Source organism: Apostichopus japonicus, chromosome 3, assembly GCF_037975245.1.
Source record: "Apostichopus japonicus isolate 1M-3 chromosome 3, ASM3797524v1, whole genome shotgun sequence".
Lineage (NCBI taxonomy): Eukaryota > Metazoa > Echinodermata > Holothuroidea > Aspidochirotida > Stichopodidae > Apostichopus > Apostichopus japonicus.
In genome coordinates, this window is record NC_092563.1 from 21,884,755 (window position 1) to 21,903,554 (window position 18,800).

The following is an 18,800-nucleotide window of genomic DNA, read 5'->3' on the forward strand; positions in this document are numbered from 1 at the left end:
TCTTTAAAGATCAGGATGCCCTGATACCCACAAAATAACTCATTAATAATCAGCTCTGGTCACCAAAGTACAACATACCCCAATAACATATTGTTTTGCAGTTTAAGTTACTCATGGGATTTGTGTGATACATTGTTACACAATTAACAGAAAGATGGATATGCTAATTAGCATTCTTGAAGTTATATTTTAAAGTACAAGTTCATAATTATTTACCTTGGGTAGTGGAAGCGATAACGGAATCTGCCTCTTGTGTTGTTAACATGCCTGAAGGAAATAATATGCATTCTAATTTGTAGTAATATAAAGTGGTTCCAACAACTTATCATTTGCTATCAATATTAAAAAATAAAGATTATTACACAATTAACAGAAAGATGAATATGCTAATTGGCATTCTTGAAGTTATATTTTAAAGTACAAGTTCATAATTATTTACCTTGGGTAGTGGATGCAATAATGGAATCTGCCTCTTGTGTTGTTAACATGCCTGAAGGAAATTATATGCATACTAATTTGTAGTAATATAAAGTGGTTCAAACAACTTATCATCTGCTATCAATACTAAAAAAAAACATTTTAACATCATGTTGGTAGAGCACTATTCCAATCGTTTTCCACCAGTTGTTCACATGGTTAAATGTGGTAAGTTAATTTAATATACCAGCCTTATCGTAACAATATATATAGCAATATATATATATAACAATATATATATATATATATATAACAATATATATATAATATATATAATAATCAGCTCTGGTAACGAGTTACCAAAGTACAACATACCCCAATAACATATTGTTCTGCAGTTTAAGTTACTCATAGGATTTGTGTGATACATTATTACACAATTAACAGAAATATGAATACGCTAATTAGCATTCTTGCCTTTAAATTTTAAAGTACAAGTTCATAATTTTTTACCTGGAATAGTGGAAGCAATAATGGAATCTGCCTCTTGTGTTGTTAACATGCCTGAAGGAAATTATATGCATACTAATTTGTAGTAATATAAAGTGGTTCCAACAACTTATCATATGCTATTGATACTATGAAAAACATGTTAACACCATGTTGGTACAGCACTATAGGCTGGAAAGGGTAACCCACGCACGGGTTACTGGTTCAAATCCTGTTTCTAGTCATAAACTTCTTTGTTTTTCCATTGTTTATAATAACTCAGATTCAGAAACAATTCCAACCATTTTCCACGAGTTGTTCACATGGATAAATATGATAAGTTAATTTAATATACCAGCCTTACTATTACAATATCTATATATATATATATATATATTTGTGCGTGCGTGCGCGGGTGTGTGTGTGCCCTGATACCCACTTAATAAATCATTAATTATCAGCTCTGGTAACAAGTCACCAAAGTAACATACCCAAATTACATATTTTTCTGCAGTTTAAGTTACTCAAAGGATTTGTGTGATACATTATTACACAATGAACAGAAAGATGAATATGCTAATTAGCATATTTGAATATATATTAAAAAGTACAAAATTCATAATTGTTTACCTTGAGTAGTGGAAGCGATAATGGAATCTGCCTCTTGTGGTTGTAACATGCCTGAAGGAAATTATATGCATACTAATTTGTAATAATATAAAGATGTTCAAACAACTTATCATCTGCTATCAATACTAAAAAAAAAACATTTTAACACCATGTTAGTAGAGCACTATTTCCAATCATTTTCCACCAGCACTATTTCCACCAGTTGTATACAAAACAACGGTGCCATTTGCAGCTATCTCTGACAAAGAAAACCCATAATTCTCCTGACCTCATGCAGAATCAACCAGTTTATATCTGACAACTCATCGCTTCCAAATTACAATTTAAATTGGGAAATATATAATTTGAAAGTTAGAATTTCCAAGTAAGCCTATGCCTAGCAATACTTGCAGGTCTAGGAAAACTGCATTCTAGGCCCAGAAAAATCCATTTCTAAACATAAATTTACTTCAAAAGTCACAAAATAATGCACCATTTCGCATCTAACCCTCAAATATTGAAAAAAAAATCAAAAGAGGAGGGGGACACACCCTCCCCTTATACCCCTCCCCCAGGCCGGCGGTCACTGTCCGGGGGTCCTCCAAACATTTCAGTTCATCTCAAGGGGTCCCTGGATAGAAAAAGGTTGAGAACCTAGGCTTTAGAACTATACCAGGACCTTTTATTGACAAATATGTCTTTACTTACTGACCACGGATACTAAGTCTGTATAGCTGTAAATCTATATAGCACCCCAGAAAATGCTGAACAACAAAAACATGCTTGAGTCCATAACTTTATTACTGCAGTTTTATCAAATTTAGAAACCCTTACCTTGATTATTGGAATATGTCTCTTGTGTTGTTAGCATGCCTGAAGGATATGACACACATGAAAATTTGTAGTAATTTAAATGTATTCCATTCCACCAAATTACAATCTGCAAACATTATATGTAGTGGTCATTAGAGTGCTAAACTATGCCCCTCTTAATATGATATTCATGCTTACAGTAACTGGTTATGTTTATGTAAATTACAATTCTTACAGAGATGCTGTACATGCAATGGGGTCTCAATCCACTGATCAAACTTCTTTGACCAGTGGAAAGAATGGACCATGTTCAAATTGAGTAAACCTGAAAATAGTATATGTAGTATAAACTTGTTATATATATCCCTTCAGTACTTTTATTGTAGTTACTTTAGAATAAATATAAAAAAAACAATATTAAACAAACGAACAAAACAAACAAAAACAGCAATTAAAAACAAAATCTGTACAAAGGCAGGATGAGTAGTGAAGAAAACATAAATAATTGAGAGAATATTTTTTTAAGTGTCATTAATTTAGTCTCCTAGTGTGTTAGTAAATGTTCACATCAAGACAACAAATTGGTGGTATTTTAATTACCTTGAGTAGTGACATGACTCTTCTCTGTAGATGTAAAATCTGAAATGCAAATAACATATGGGTCATTCCATATTAAATCACCAAATTTTGGAGTATGTTGTAGTTTGACATATTTTAATAATTCCAACAACAAAAATTCCAATTGCTTCAAAATTGGCCGATTTATCATACTTTGAAATTGTGCAATTTGTCGCCATCATGGTATTTTGTTGACTTTTTGAGGTCTCATTTCTCAAAAATTAAACATCCTACTACACTTCTATTACAGATGCCTATAGAGTCTATCCCATAGAACAGGAATTTAAATAATTAGGCTACTAAAACATTGTCTTGTGGAGTTAGGTTAACTTAAAAGTGTCAACATAGTTGAATTTTGTATTTTTCACTAAAAAGTGTGCTATATTTAGTGATAAATTGCTCCTAAAACATTGCTTCAGGGTACTTAATTCTTTCAGAGGTTATTATGGCTAGTACAAACAATACAAAATAATGATAACAATGCTTTCCTATAATATATTTGCAAGTCTTGGAGCTCTAAAGTAGCTATATTATGCAGCCATCCAGCATGAAGAAGGGGTTTTGATGCCAATTTTTTTTACCTTTTACCAAAATAACCATGTTAGAGCTGCCAGGGTTTTATACTAAAATTATCAGTATAAGGTTCCTACACCTAAATAAACTTAAGGTTTCTAGCTTTCTCAATAATAATTTATGAAGTTGTTAATAAGTTGCTCAGATGTACAAAAGAGGTCATCTTTGAGAGCCAATAACTCAAAATGCATCATGTTGAAAAAATCTGATTATTTTTTCTGGAAGAGAAATAGTACCACCCTGTTTGTACAAGAAATTTCATTAGGGTGTTTTGCCTTATTTTGAAATGAAAAATCCTCAAAGTTTGGGATTTTTACACACAAAAAATGTTTTTAAGGTATCTGCAACCAAGCCACGAACATTTAGGACAAAAATACAAATAAAACAAACTCTAGACCCACAACCGGCCCAATTGCCCCTCTCCCTTGATCGTTTAATTCCCAGCCTGAGCTCCACGTAAAACCTAATTGAGAGAATATTTTTTTAAGTATCATTAAGTTAGTCTCTTAGTGTGTTAATAAATGTTCAAATCAAGAAGAAAACAAATTGATGGTACTTTAAATAACCTTGAGTAGTGACATGACTCTTCCCTGTAGATGTAAAATCTGAAATGCAAATAACATATAATTACTTTGCAATAACATCATGCTATGGAAATCACAGCAGTTAATACATTCTGTACATGCTGGGGATTCGGTCCACACAGTAACGGCCTGTCCAGTATATAAATGCATGAACCTGAAAGTACTGTACAGTAGTTCCAAGAAATTTCACTTTATCTCTCCCCTTAAATAAGTGGGGATTGAAGTGACAGGCTTGTAGTTATACATAGTGCTCACAGCACAGATTCATAAGGCATTCTAAAGTTGTTAGACGTGTTAATCAACCAGAAGGAATTAAATATCATGTTACTGCAATAATAGTGTTAAATATTTCAACATAAAAATGCATCATCTTCAGTAATGCTCCTTCATTAACAATGCACCAATTTATGTTACTTCAAAATAATGTTACGTTTCTATTCATGATCTTCATAATCAAATGCAAATGTTGTGCTTTGTTTAATACCTGAGGAAAATGCTGCGGATATGACTTCTGGTGGATTCTTCACGCCTGTAATGAATATAACAGGGAGACTTGCACCATAAATGTAACGTGTTAGCTGTTATAGTACACTTATATTTTTACAAAAAAATATATATAATTTATGATCGATGGTAGCCTGCATTCCATGGGGAACTGAATAAATATTGATCAAAGTTATTATTTGACTTTTCGTTAACAAATATGAAGTTTACATTCACACTTACAAGAATAAGACACAGTTAGGTTTTTTGAGACCCCAATACACGGATCTCCAAAGACTTGATTGGTCGCTGATACATTGCAGTCATGTTTTCCGTGGCAGACATGTTGAAGCACTGGCAGCAACATTGCCGATTGACAGATGCCACGGAATTGCTGATAGAACAGGTTACCGGGGTCTCCTGGTAAAGCCCCATAATTTGAACTTCTTATAGAAATGTAATGACCTCCACAGTCAATGTCAAGAACATGTCCTTCACCGACAGTGAGGCTGTAAACTGAGAGATTTGGAGAGAAAATTGATTAAATCAACAACTATACTTATCAATCATAAGGTCAATCATAACGTCCCCATAAGGTCAATCATAAGGTCCCCATAAGGTCAATCATAAGGTCCCCGGTTCGAGTCACTCCCAGATTAATGTATGTCGTCCAGTTACAGAGTTGTCGACAATTAACAATCCATAATCATGGACGTTAAATATGAATGTAAGAGACTGACTTCGGTTGGCTTGCGGCTTTGATAAGCCAATGAGGCTTCTTCGCGAGTTCCTGCTTGCAAAAGGATCTAATATACATACATACATAGATACTTATGTACAGCATGATTGATAATAATATTACATAACTTACACAATACAAATTATTTGTTGGCTAGTCTCTCATTAGAGTAAAAAAGGTCAATGGAAAATGCCTATTATTATAAAATATGTTGCCAACATATATGCTGTCCTTTGCATACAAAAGTGATGGATGAATTGACTTAAAACTAGACCACACTGACACCAAGCTACAATTGCACACTTTTAAGTGCTATGCTCATTTTATTACCTCAAATATGGATAAAAGTACTTAAATTACAAAAGTGTGCAGTATTTCATAAAGAAAAAATACTCACTGGAACAAGTAGCTAATACTAACTGCTAAGCACATTTAATGAATATATGTTGAAAGAGTAAACAGGACGTTTAGTTTAGGATGGCTATGAGGTTTGAGGATCATAATTCATACAAGTATGATACATGAAGTACTGTACATATGAACCTCTACTTGAACTAATTAAAACACAAACAAAACTTCCAGTGAATACAAGCACACACGTTCTACATGAAGGAAGCAAATATTTACAACAATAGTTTGAACTCTTATACACAGTCATATGCAAAGCAATAAAGGGTGTGAAAACTCGCGCAAAAAGAAACGTCTAATGCTGGTAATTTGACCTAGTTTCGAATGAGGTGTAACAGAAGTGTTAAACAACACCATCGATACCAGAAAATACACACACAGCTTGCTACTGTCGGTAATTAGACACTAGTGTACAGTCTGTACATACAGCTGCGGTCAATACCCACAGCACAGTATACTGTACAACGATACAGCGATGGACATCTCAGGTCCAGCTAAAGATAACAATTAAGGTATCATGTTTCATTACTGTCCGCATTTTGTAGCGACCAAACAAAACGTCACTTGCAAGCAACAGAAAGTTAACTTTTTCAGCTGCACACGGTTTGGGGCGAGTCTTCAATGCCTTTAAGTGCCTCATGAATCCCATCTGCACATGTCTTTTATATGCACAACTTGAAACTTACAAACCTTACTTAGTGATTAACATGATAATGGAGGTGAATAAAATTACTTTGTTGGAACTTTGAACTGCAAGCAAAATTTGAGGTGGACCCAATTTTGTGGCCAAAGTTCAAACCTTTGCCTCGGCAATTTATTCACTATTGCATGAAATTGAAAAGGACAAGTGAATTGGCCAGGGAGCTCGTGTGTGGTATAACTCTCAGAATAATGTCATGTTATTCACAGGGCTGTAGAACGGAGTAGTGCCCTCACTAATCATTTGACTGGACTGGCGAGAGAATAAGGCAATGCACCATATTATGCCCAGCGCAACCGGATGCAGTAACTGGTCTCACACTATTCCCCTATTTTAATTCTAAGTGGAAATTGTGCAATTTGAACTTAAAACTGCTGCATGTATCAACTATTATTCATGTACGATAGAATTGCTACCAAACAATCACTTTAGACTAGGTCCTTTCGGACATTTCGACATATTCACAAAAATTGAGGAAATGGAAAATATTCAAATATCAACGAACTTCTAAGTCTGTAACTTTTGTACGTTGGACCAAACACCTTTAGGCCTATAATTTGGACCAAACAAGTTGAAACGTCAATTCATGCTGACATAGCCTAACTTTGGCATTATGTTACTTGTTACTGTTAGGCTAGCCTAGTATAAATTGGCTATTACTTACGTAGATTGTATAATAGAGCTTCGGCATAGAAATATTTGATTGTACAACAACCTATTCCTCAGTACATTAAACCAGGGAGTTGTTATAGAAACAACTCCCTGATTAAACAGCTAATAAGTTCAAGAGGCTTGCATCAGTTATCCGTAGGCCTAGGTCTGCACCTGTTGGATTGTGACGTAAGTTCAAGACTCAACCTTGTTTAGTTCGTGAAATGCAGGTCCCTCTCTCTTGTGATACAATGGTCAATGAACGCAGAGCATGAAGGATCGCTGTACGTATGGATTGCATGCATACCAGCTCATTGTTCATTTGCGAGATTTGTCATATCGTGTTGATGTCGATTTCATGCTAAGTTACATAATATATAGGAGACCGATTAGAAGTTAGAACTCTTTCTCCTCATCTTCATGGGGGGAGGGGGAGGGGAGGGCGACGGGTGGTAGCAATGACCCAGTTGCCATTTACATTTGTTAGATCATGCAGTGACCTATAGACGAAACCAAATTAACTTGAACAGCTTTCGCAAAATTTTACACTGTTCACCTCAAAATTGCTGTTTGACTACATTATTCTTTTCCTCAAAATCAAACTTTCGATTTTTCCTCAAGTTTGACTGACATTTTATATCGAAACTTCCTTGGAAAGGTTCACACGTATACTTGGCACAAATGAGCATAATAACCAAGACTACATGCCATACGTAGTGCACGGACGTGTCAGCTCTCCTGTGTTTTATTTCTATTGATCTGTTTCAGGCGCGTAGCCAAGGGGCCGGGGGCGAAGGGGTAACCGCCCCCACCCTTGAGCATATTTTGTTTTTTAAATGTTTCTATGATATCACTAGTATTTTCAAAAGAGAAAATGCTAAGATGCAACTTACAAGGCCTGGGAAGTGCCATTTCCAGCGACCTGGAAGGCATTTTCAGCCAACATTTTATTGTACGATTCGCGCCAACCATGGTTGCGCTACGATTAGATAGTTTGCAATGCCGAATCTACAGTTTCGCCCCTCCCTTGGCAAATTCCTGCCTACGCGCCTGATCTGTTTTACTTGGGAGCATGCGCAGTATTCTTCTTATTTATAAAAATAAAAACCGCTATTAAAAACTCTTTAAAACTCACCAAGCAAGTATACCGAGTTAACCCGTCTTCCGCCACAAACTTCTTCCGGGTTCCCAGAACAAGAAGCGGAGCATAGACTCTCCTCAAGTTCACCATATTTGTCATAGTCCTTTCCACAGTAACAATATTTAAAGGATTGTAGTCCAGCGTATGGTGATGAGGAGGAACGGCAGAATTCGAAACACCGAGAATGGGTCATCTGTGGATCGCTCAGGTTGGCGTCAGACAAAGCGCTCTCTCTTGAATCTTCAAAGCATCCTACGTACACTGCGTCATCTTCAAATATATAAGATCAAAGTTATAAATATGCCGCAATACCAACTGCCTTAGATGATGATTATGCTCACCCCAACGAATTTACTCTTGAATTAAAGGGTGTGAAGACTCGCGCAAAAAGAAACGTCTATTGCCGGTAATCTGACCTATAGTTTCGAATGAGGTGTAACAGAACTGTTAGACACCACCATCGATCGTAGAAAATACACACACAGCTAATTACTACCATCGGTAATTATAGACACTTATGTATAGTCAGTATATACAGCTGCGGTCAATACCCACAGCACTGTGTACAAACAATACAGCGATGGACATCTCAGGTCCAGCTAAAGATAACAAGGTATCACGTTTCATTACTGTATTGTCTGCATTTTGTAGTGACACGAACAAACCGTCACTTGCAAGCAACGGAAAGTTAACTTTTTTTCAGATGGCCGCACTCGGTTTGGGGCGAGTCTTCAATGCCTTTAATAAAAAAGCCAAAAACTAAAACGGGATACAAAAACACCTCAAAACGTCCCGACAAATGGAATCTCTCTGATACGTTTTGCATCACAAATTGCAGTATTTTGAATTGGATTTTTACAAAACATCAAATTTAATTACCTTTTTTTAAAGGGGCACCTTTAAAATAATTAAAGGACAATATTCATTGAGGTGCAGTGCTACACACTAACAATGGTTTACATTTAAATATCCCAATATATAAACTTTTAGAAAGTTGTATCTATGATGGCAAGAAAATAGCAAAATTTAATTTTATGGGGAAGGGAAGCAAACAAATCAGTCGATGAATGAATGAAGAGCCGCGACTAAGAAGATTCCTTTAAGAAAAATGAAATAGGCAAAAAGTTAAAATATGTACGAAAAAACGCCTTGACGCCAGTGTAATCACTATGGCGGTCAGCGGTGAATTTTTCAAGGTCAATTATACATTTTGTTCATTCTTTGAAATTTGTGCCCCAATATTATTATAACAACCATTTTCATTCACGCATATATGCGATACAGCCACAAGCATTATAACGTTAAAGGAATTGTCTGGTGGAAGATTTTGATACATTGTCCTTGTAGTTATTATTTTTCTCTTTCTAACCATGTAAAAATTGTCCCCATTCGACATTTTCTTCTTGTAGAAATCTGGTTTTCAAATTCACCAGTTTCTCACCAAAAGTACCGTTTGTTCGAACGCTTCAATATGGTGTTTGACGTAGTGCTTGCAGATAGGCAAAACAGGCGACTTGAAGTTAGCACTCCCAATTCCGCAGCAAATTAACTCACGTGTAAGCACATTGAATTGCCTCATATATATAACGTACATACTCGCGAACGTATATACTACTATGCTCAGTTGGTGTACTTGTATAGCGTTACACATAGTACACTCACACTCAAACCACAGTTCATTAACTGTTCTTCGAACTCGCTGAAATAAAATTCACGGATCAAATTAACAGTAAAAGGAAACTTATAAAGTATTCGTTAAACCGAAAGATGAAACTTGGCGGGATCGATGTCATCGCAGAACTGTCCGATTGTAAACGTTACAGTAGCCTATACACGCGAACATTCTTCGCGCTGGAGCTGGATACCGCGATGTATAAACAACGAAGAGCCTGCTGTTAAAACTTATCTTGTGTTACACAAAGACCACGAAACCACCGATCTACTAAATATATTACGGCTTAAGGAGTTTTTTAAATCATATCTAATTTATAAGAAATTTCACCGGAAATTATTGAAGAAATTGATCGAATCGTTGTCAGAGCAGAATATAGCGCTGAAAAGCTTAGGCTTCGCAGAACTGTCCGATTGTCAACGTTTGAGTACAGCCTACATGCGAACATTTTTCGCGTTGGAGCTGGATAGCGCGATGCATAGCCTGAACAACTCAGAGTCTGCTGTTAAAATTTACCTTGTGTTACACAAAGACCACGGAACCACCGCTCAAGTACATGGTGGCTTAAGGAGTTTTTGAAAACATATCTAATTTTTAAGAAATTTCACCGGAAATTAAGGAAGAAATTTATCTGTATACACACGCTGTTTTTGTTGTGATTACCGTATAGGTACTGTGCGGAGGGTGGGTTATGACGCAATCTGCTATGGCAGAGCTGACGTCACGTATTGTACTGTTCAAATCATATTTGAAGTGTCTATCCATAACGATTAAAAAATCGTTTCTCTGTCAAACGCAACATTAGCGTTCTCATACTTTGACAACATGTTTGGAAAATTATTTACTATTTTTTAAGGCAACTTCTTTGGGCCACCAGACAATCCTTTTAAGTTACAGGCTACTCCCTCTATCGCCGGGAAACGATGAAAACAACACCGTATGTTCGGTATGGAAAAAAAAGACGGAAAGAAACCATTCAACTGCGTCGTTCTGTGTGTAACGCGTCACGAACATAACATATCGCGCCAGTATGCCTCCTCGTTGCAAAAGTACGCTCAATTATGCTCGCGTGGAGTTGACGCGATGCTATTTAACAGCCTGTATACAACGAGGTATATGTACACGGCCTCACCTTTCTTGGATAAGCAATTGAGCCATCATCAGTCATGTATATTTACAGCTTCTTCACGGGCCGTGCTAGAGATATTCTTTTAGAAATAAGACAATGTTATAGTTTTCTCAAATATGGCAAACTAGTTCCACGCAAAGATATAGCCCAAGCTATTGTATAGATTTCTGATTTCTATACTTCTTATTAAGCACAAAAAGAAAAGACAAAAGAAAGAAAAAAAGGAACTGAAGCCAGTGCACTGGCTCACCAACACGCGCATGTCGTTTTTGTCTTTTAGCCCGATTGTATACACTTTTGTACTTTAGCAAAGTAGTGCGTGTACACGCGCGCGTCTTCAAGTGGACCGTGACTGATCGCTTCGTACAACAGGCTCTGCCGTATTTCAAATAGGGCGATCAAACTCCTTTCTCTTTTTATCGTAATGCAGATAAGAAACTGTAACACTGTTAGTAGGATAAAACAAGAACTTTTATATATTAATTTTGATTTAAATGCCAGACTTGAACTAGATAATTCTAGTTACGATAGGCACCTTATCTGTTATTCAGAAAAAGTATTCCTCATAGCCTACAACTAGTACGGTTTCACTCTAATAAAGAAATACCCTGCACCAAGGCGCTGTTTATGATCTGATACGTCAGGTCAAACGAGAAATTTTCTATAGAGCTGTAACATATCTCTGGGTCAAACAAACGTGCGTGCGCACACACGGCAACTTTTGACTTCATCTGCCGATGTAGGCTACGCTCCTGCTGCCTGTATTAAAGGCAATACTCATGGTTGATGGCACATCTTATTTTTTTTTGTATTGGAAGAGGGTGAGGGGAGGAGAAAGTTGGAGGGCAAATATGATAGCATTCCAAGTTATCTACAACATATCCACAAACGCTGACTGTGACGTATTTAGCCGTAGCCTACCGAATTATTTAATAGACTATGTAGTTTAAGGGGCGGCCTGCGTCATTGTACCGCTCCCTCTAATACATCACTTTTCTTAACTGATATTAACCAACATGCTAATGCTTTGGCAGACGGTCTACATCCTAGCGGTATAGCTTACTGCCTACTTGATTCTAGCATATCTCTTAAATTTACAAAGCTTACCTGTTCCGCTGCAAAGAATGTGAAAGGAGGGAGAAAATAGGAAACACAGCAATAAAGTTTGTAGACAATTGTAAGCACAAGTCATTTTCCCGATGATCGCGTAGCACTGACTGTTCAAAAAGATTTAGCATGTCCTGAAGGGCAAGGTCAAAGTAAAAGTACTGTTACGATGGGCCTAACTTATGGTTTTGATTAAACATAATGCATGCAAAGCGCTAACAATTTGCATGAACAGGTGAACAAAACTAATTAATTGAGTCCGCAAAGGATGCACAGCGCGCGCGTGCCAACGCGCTAGCTATATCATCTTTATCATTCACCTGCCAAAGCAGTGTCGAAGAGGTGCCGTGTGTTGTATCTGTCGAATTTAAAGCGCTAAATTCAAGCGTGCTTTTTGCACATAGAAATGGTCGGAACCCAAATAAACGCGCATGCCTCCGCGCGCATACCTTTAACAACATGACTTCGTATAGCGCGTTCGTATTCACTTAATGATGATCAACAAACTAGCGCGTGTACGCGCGCGTGTACTGAAACTGCTTGGAGTGTATTTCTAAGACCACAACAAAAACCTATCCTACGTTACGTTTGTACATTAGTTTGTTTATGTAAAAGACAACAGAATAAGGATTAAAAAGTCAAGTATCCCTATATAGCACCAATACGCGCCGTAGCATATCTTTAACAAGTGACAGCTTTTCAACGTTGGCAATAATGAATAATTAACACAAAAACAGATCATAGTCAACGATCAACGCCCGAGCCCACTAAAGGCTATTAACTTGTCAAAAGCCTGGCGCTGTTTGTTGGGCTATCATCCGGAAGTCATTTTCCCCCTAATAGATTGTGGTACAAGCTTCTCAGTGGCGGATCCAGAATTTCGCCGAAGGGGGGGGGGGGGCCAGATGGGAAATGCCTAATCGTCGTCCTGACGGAGGGGTCTAAGGGGAGTGGGTGCCCCCCTCCCCTTTGGAAAATTTCACAAAATATGGAGGTCCTCGGTGCAATCTGGTGCTACTTTTCGTGAAAGTTTGGAGTAAAATTTATTTCCAATAAATCATGTATTCATGGTTTGCCGGGCATATATTTGCAATTTTGAGCAATGAGCTGGGATTTACGTCTTTGGGGAGTAGGTGGTGATGCAAACTTCTTTTTACCAGGCTACTCCAGGCCATTTCATCTTGGATGCCCCCTTCCAGATGGAGACTATTAATGCAGTCAGAGTGCCCCTCTCACCTTCACTTTATCAGAATGATGGTGGGTACTCTTTTTGCAAATTTATTTTACAAAAAATTACACGCACAGTGGCGTAGCTAGGATTTTTTGAGTGGGGGGGGGGGGCATGGGGAGCTGTTCTTTCTTGTGGGGGGCCGGAGGTTACTATCTAAGCGGAGCGCCACCTTGGTTGGCGCAGAGCGTACAGAGAAAAATTGAGATTTCAGCACTCCCCAGATCGCAGGAGATGGCACCTGTGAGGCAAAATAGCAACCAAAAAGATGTGCAACTTTGGTGACAGAAATGCAAAAAAAAGTTTTTTCTCTTTCATGCTGACTGGCCTTGCCAACTCAGCCAGACTTTTAACTTGAGGGAAGTTGGCATCATTTGTCGTTTCAAGCTGTCAAGGCCTTTCTCCCCACTCAAACCCCTGTGGGCTACCGGTAGATTTGCAGGATATGCCCACATTTGGACTTAAATAGCATTAGAGGAAGGGGATGGAAGACTAACACGCATCGATATTTCGGTAATGGTCCACATTGGTGGCTCGGTGCTAATTAGGCCATTTATTGGGATTCTTGAGGCAGCTGTCATCAGAATCTGGCTTTTTGTGCCAATCGTTGACCGATAACATGTATTGGTATGTAAATTTCTTCTTCATATATCTAGCAACACTCTAAACACAAATGAGTGGATTTCATTCCATTGGAGTGATCACTCGGCGCACTTCAAATTAAGAGCGAAATTTAACTCTATTGGAGTTAACCCTCACTCCTAATATGAGTAAATATAACTCTATTAGGAGTTAAGATTTACTCCAATTGAGTGGAAATTCACTCTTATACCGGAATGTGCTCAGTGATCACCCCCATGGAGTGAAATTCACCTATGTTTTTATCAGTACAGTACAGTGCATATCATCATAGACGTACGTATACGTACGTTCGTATATCAGACGCACTCGATACCCACGATACGATACGGTACGGTCATGGAGAAACTATTTCCACTCATCATTTTTTAAGGCGATACAGTAGTGAGTATTGAACAGGCACAGCCGCATGTTTGCAGGAAATTCAGAATTCCCAATATTTTATATCTCTACCAGTAGTGAAAATCATGTTTCGACAGTTTCGTGGGAGCATAAAAAAGTTGTTTTGTGGAATATTCAATGATATATCAGTATTCTAAGCAGCATGTACTTAGCCTGAAAATATGGATCTCATGTCTGCAATTTCTCAATTGATGAGAAAAAAACAATCTATGAAATATGGTATTAACATGGTATCAGATGAGTTGAGATGATACAAAAATCATAATGCCTTTAGCCCCCAATCCCCTCCCGTTCCGTCACCACTGTTTGATGCAAGGCCGGACCCAGGATTCTGGAAGGGTGAGGGGTTTGCTCATGAAAAATTCGTTAGCGCATCCTAGCAGCCTACCGCTCTGTAACCTCACCGCCCAAAAAAAAAACGAACACCACCTCAAGTTTGAAACTTTTCGGTCTGAAAATTGAGATCGTTAGGCATTTTTGGCACTGTGCACACTATAGTTCATTTGACGGAAAAGACATACCTGGATGACTTGTGAGGATAACCGCTTTTCTGACGTCCTACATGTTTAAAATTGGCGTTTAATTTAATTATTTTTTCTCTCTCTTTTTTTTTTGGGCCAAGAGCAGGGGGTCCGGACCCCCTGGACCCCCCCTGGATCCGCGCCTGCATATATTCACAAGGGCGTAGGAACCGGGGGGCTGGGGGGCGCCAGCCCCCTAGTGAAAAATATGGGGGGGCGGAAGTATCATTCCGCCCCCCAGCTCAGCAAGTCAGAAAACCCCTTTTTCATTTCCAAATCAGAAAAAAATCTCATTTGGAGCACCAAATTGCATCTATGGCCAGGTGAAAATGCAAAATTATTTACAAAATGGAGTGGGTGTTGAAGTGTGCTATATTGCACCAAATTGCATCTGAGGCCACCTGGAAATGCAAAAAAATCCAAAGGGGAAGGGGGACACCCCCTCCCCTTAGACCCCTCCCCCAGGTCGGCCATCAGTCTTCAGCCCCTCCCCCCACTCAAAAGTACCTTCCTACGCCACTGTATATTCATGTGACTCGAGGCAATATATGAAAACCTGATACCTCGGCTCAGTACAAACGGAGCCAATCTTTTGATAGATTGTTGCGCTAGGTGGAAGCAATGAACATATTTTCAGCAGATATCGATATCGCGCAGCACAACAAGGTTCGTGGCATATGGTCGCAATCAAGGGCGTAGGAACCGGGGGGGTTGGGGGCGCCAGCCCCCCCCCCAGTGAAAAATATGGGGGGCGGAAGTATCGTTCCGCCCCCCCCCCCCCGCTCCGCAAGTCAGAAAACCCCTTTTTCATTTCCAAATGAGAAAAAAATCTCATTTGAAGCACCAAATTGCATCTAAGGCCAGGTGAAAATGCAAAATTCTTTACAAAATGGAGTGGGTGTTGAAGTGTGCTATATTGCACCAAATTGCATCTGAGGCCACCTGGAAATGCAAAAAAAAACCAAAGGGGAGGGGGACACCCCCTCCCCTTAAACCCCTCCCCCAGGCCGGCCATCAGTCTTCAGCCCCCCCCCCCACTCAAAAGTACCTTCCTACGCCACTGGTCGCAATCGTCGCATCGACCATTGCCATGCCATGCTGTGTGACCATTCTTATGATTACTACAGATATTGTATTTTCTTATTCTGCCAGATGCAGTGGAGTTAATTGTGTAACTCTATTTCCCAAATTAATGACCAAAAATATAAGTGAATCGCACTTATTTTTATTTTTTAAATTTTTTACAACATTTTTTTTTACCCCATTCCCTGTGGGGGGCCAGTGGGGGGGCCAGCCTATTTCATGGGGGGCCTCGGCCCCCAGGCCCCCCGTAGCTACGCCACTGATCACGCATAGGGCCCTTTCCCTCGAACGCGGTAAAAAAAAAATCAGGATTTTCAAAAAGGGGGGCCCGGGCCCCCGGCCCCCCTGGATCCGCCCCTGCTTCTGTAACAGCCGTTTGGTGGAATACTCTCATTTGCAGTTTACTTTGATATGAGAGGTAAACTAGTGACATATAGTGGAGTGGCAGTGCTAGTTCACCAATCTCTCCTCTGCCAGAAAACTTCTCGCCATTCACCTTCCATGCGCGTAGCCAAGGGGGTGGGGGCGAAGGGGGAAGCCGCCCCCCCCCCCTTGAACATTTTTGTTTGTTTGTATGTTTATATGAATCGCTTGTAATTTCATGGCTCTGATAGTTTGCCTACAAGAAAATTTTGGGTTTTTCAAACCCCCAGATGGCCGGAAACGGCACTTCCCGAGTGTTTTATGCTGCCAATACGTAGCCCTTAAATATGGGTCTCAAGCCTTCAATTTCTCAGATTGCACGTAAAAATCTGTAAAAACATTGTAATTTGTATATTCGATGGTGTTTTAAGAGAGTAGCTATTACTCGTAGTGTACTCGCAAAGACATTTTTGAGTGTAGCAAATTACTACCTGCAATTAAATGTAATAATTAAATAAATGTCATAAGAAAAAACAGAAAGCATTTCTTAATGTCCCGTCATATGATTGCCATTAGAAGGATATATCCTTCAGGGGATGTTGGAGAACTGGCTGAAATGAGGCAAGTCAGTGGCCTAAGACGAAGTTGTGTTGCGCTTACCGGTACTCACACTCACTGCTTCCACTTTTCACGGGGCGTGATGACGCGGTTGGGGTGACAATGTGGTCTATAGCCAGGGGACGGGCCGAGGGTCCTCCCAGCATTTACTAAAATTATTACACCTATATAGTATACGTGTGCATCGGACAGATCGACAAGTATGCATTAAAAAATGGGCAGATACACGTTTCAGAGCCTTGGTGAATATGGGGGGGGGGGGCTTATCATGCATTTGCCCCCTCAACTTTTTCATTGGAGGGGGGCTGAGCCCCCCGGTTCCGCCGCCACTGCCTACAGTTTCGCCCCTCTCTTGGCAAATTCCTCTCTACGCGCCTGTCACCCTCTGTCGCAGTATTGATAACCTGTTCGGCTGTGTTGGTGCAGGGAGTTGTTACAACTCCCTGGATGGTTCATGTGTAGGATACCTTCATATGAATCGAGATGATAAATATACTTTTAAGATAGTCTTTCTTCATAAACGTATATCACTGTCTGAGAAACTTTTGTTACCTTGCAGTCCTCAGCTTTTGACCAGGGGGTGTGGGGCAGAACCGTCTCTATCTATGGCTCTGGTAAGGGGGACCCACTTCAGTGATATTTTTGTGGGTAACAAGTGTGAACCCCAGAGAAACCCATCCACCTGTCAGAGAAGATGTATTGGCTGGAGTCCCTTAAAGGCATAACTATAATCTCATTCTGACTTTCTAAGTATGCTAATTTATAAGCCCTACAACAACGGAAAGTGCGTAGGTACACGTTGGGATGGGGGGGGGGGGCTGGGAAGGGAGGAGTTACAAAGGGATAGAGTACTGTAGAGTAAGTGGGAAGAGATGAGAGATGAAGAAGAGAGTTGGTGTGTTGGTGAGATGAAGCAATGCACAGGAAGAGAGGGAGAAAGGCAAGGGGTATGGGAGGAGGGAGCAGGGAGAGTGGGGATGGGGAAATGGATGGTAAAATTAAGGGAGGGGGAAGATGGTGTGACATGGTTGGGAAGAAAAGATTGGGGACGCTGTGCTCCCTGGCCTGCCATCATAAGATTCATAAAGATGCAGGTCAAGAGACAGCATGTGGTCAGAATCAAATGTTATTTCCCTTGTTTCTGCAGTACATGTTTTCACATTCCCATTTAGTCAGTGCAATATAATATACTATTGAAAGGCAAAACAATACTGCCATACCTCTGTTAATGCACACCCATACTCAACAGAAGATACATAACACATTAAAAAATATCTGGAATTAAAATGAATTTGCTAAAACTTAGCAAAACCAAATACTGGCTTAAATGAGACTGTTGAATGACCAACCAAGACAAAACATTCCTTCTCAACTAACTTCATGTATCTTGGTGGACGACATATTCTTCTCAGAGCACCCCGAGGATCATACACCTCTCTAGACTCTAAGTACTGAATACAAGGAAAGCTGGAGTAATTGGTAAAGATCATCGTGGTAAGCAACTTTGAGCAAATTTGTGAAAAAGTTGCTTAGAAAAGTACAACCCAGTCTTACTTCATACATGGTATGTACAATCTCTTATGTGAGTTAAAGAAACCTTATAGTTTTTGTGGGATGTCAACGTTAACTTGTGGTCAGTTGGGGTTGAAAGTCAAGCTTTGAATGGATTTGGCTGTAAAAACCAATGATTATTTCTTGAGAACATTGCTGAAAGCTGAATACATTTTTCAAAATGATAATTTTCAGCAGCATAGCTTAAATTCATCTGTGCTATGTAAATCCATATTAGTTGGTAAGGGAAACTTACTGATCA

The 18,800-nt window shown here is 39.2% G+C and overlaps 1 protein-coding gene across 22 annotated transcripts in view; it reads right to left on the bottom strand.

Annotated features, from left to right (window-relative positions):
* The window catches only part of LOC139965458 (polycystin-1-like protein 2), a 46,236-nt gene extending 33,947 nt beyond the window's left edge, over positions 1-12,289 (bottom strand). For 2 of the 22 annotated variants that reach the window (XM_071967805.1, XM_071967800.1), the window contains exons 1-11: positions 12,134-12,289; positions 8,220-8,495; positions 4,830-5,102; positions 4,588-4,632; positions 4,086-4,124; positions 2,929-2,967; positions 2,350-2,388; positions 1,537-1,587; positions 931-981; positions 440-490; positions 217-267 (exon numbers count right to left, since the gene is read on the bottom strand). In XM_071967805.1, coding sequence (XP_071823906.1) covers positions 217-267; positions 440-490; positions 931-981; positions 1,537-1,587; positions 2,350-2,388; positions 2,929-2,967; positions 4,086-4,124; positions 4,588-4,632; positions 4,830-5,102; positions 8,220-8,495; positions 12,134-12,218 — 1,000 coding nt within the window. In that variant the 5' untranslated portion in view covers positions 12,219-12,289. Of the gene's footprint in view, positions 1-216; positions 268-439; positions 491-930; positions 982-1,536; positions 1,588-2,349; positions 2,389-2,928; positions 2,968-4,085; positions 4,125-4,587; positions 4,633-4,829; positions 5,103-7,097; positions 7,434-8,219; positions 8,496-12,133 lie in introns of those variants that run through there. The other 20 variants (XM_071967811.1, XM_071967806.1, XM_071967816.1 and 17 more) reach the window with 18 other exon arrangements.
* Positions 12,290-18,800: the final 6,511 nt, after the last annotated feature.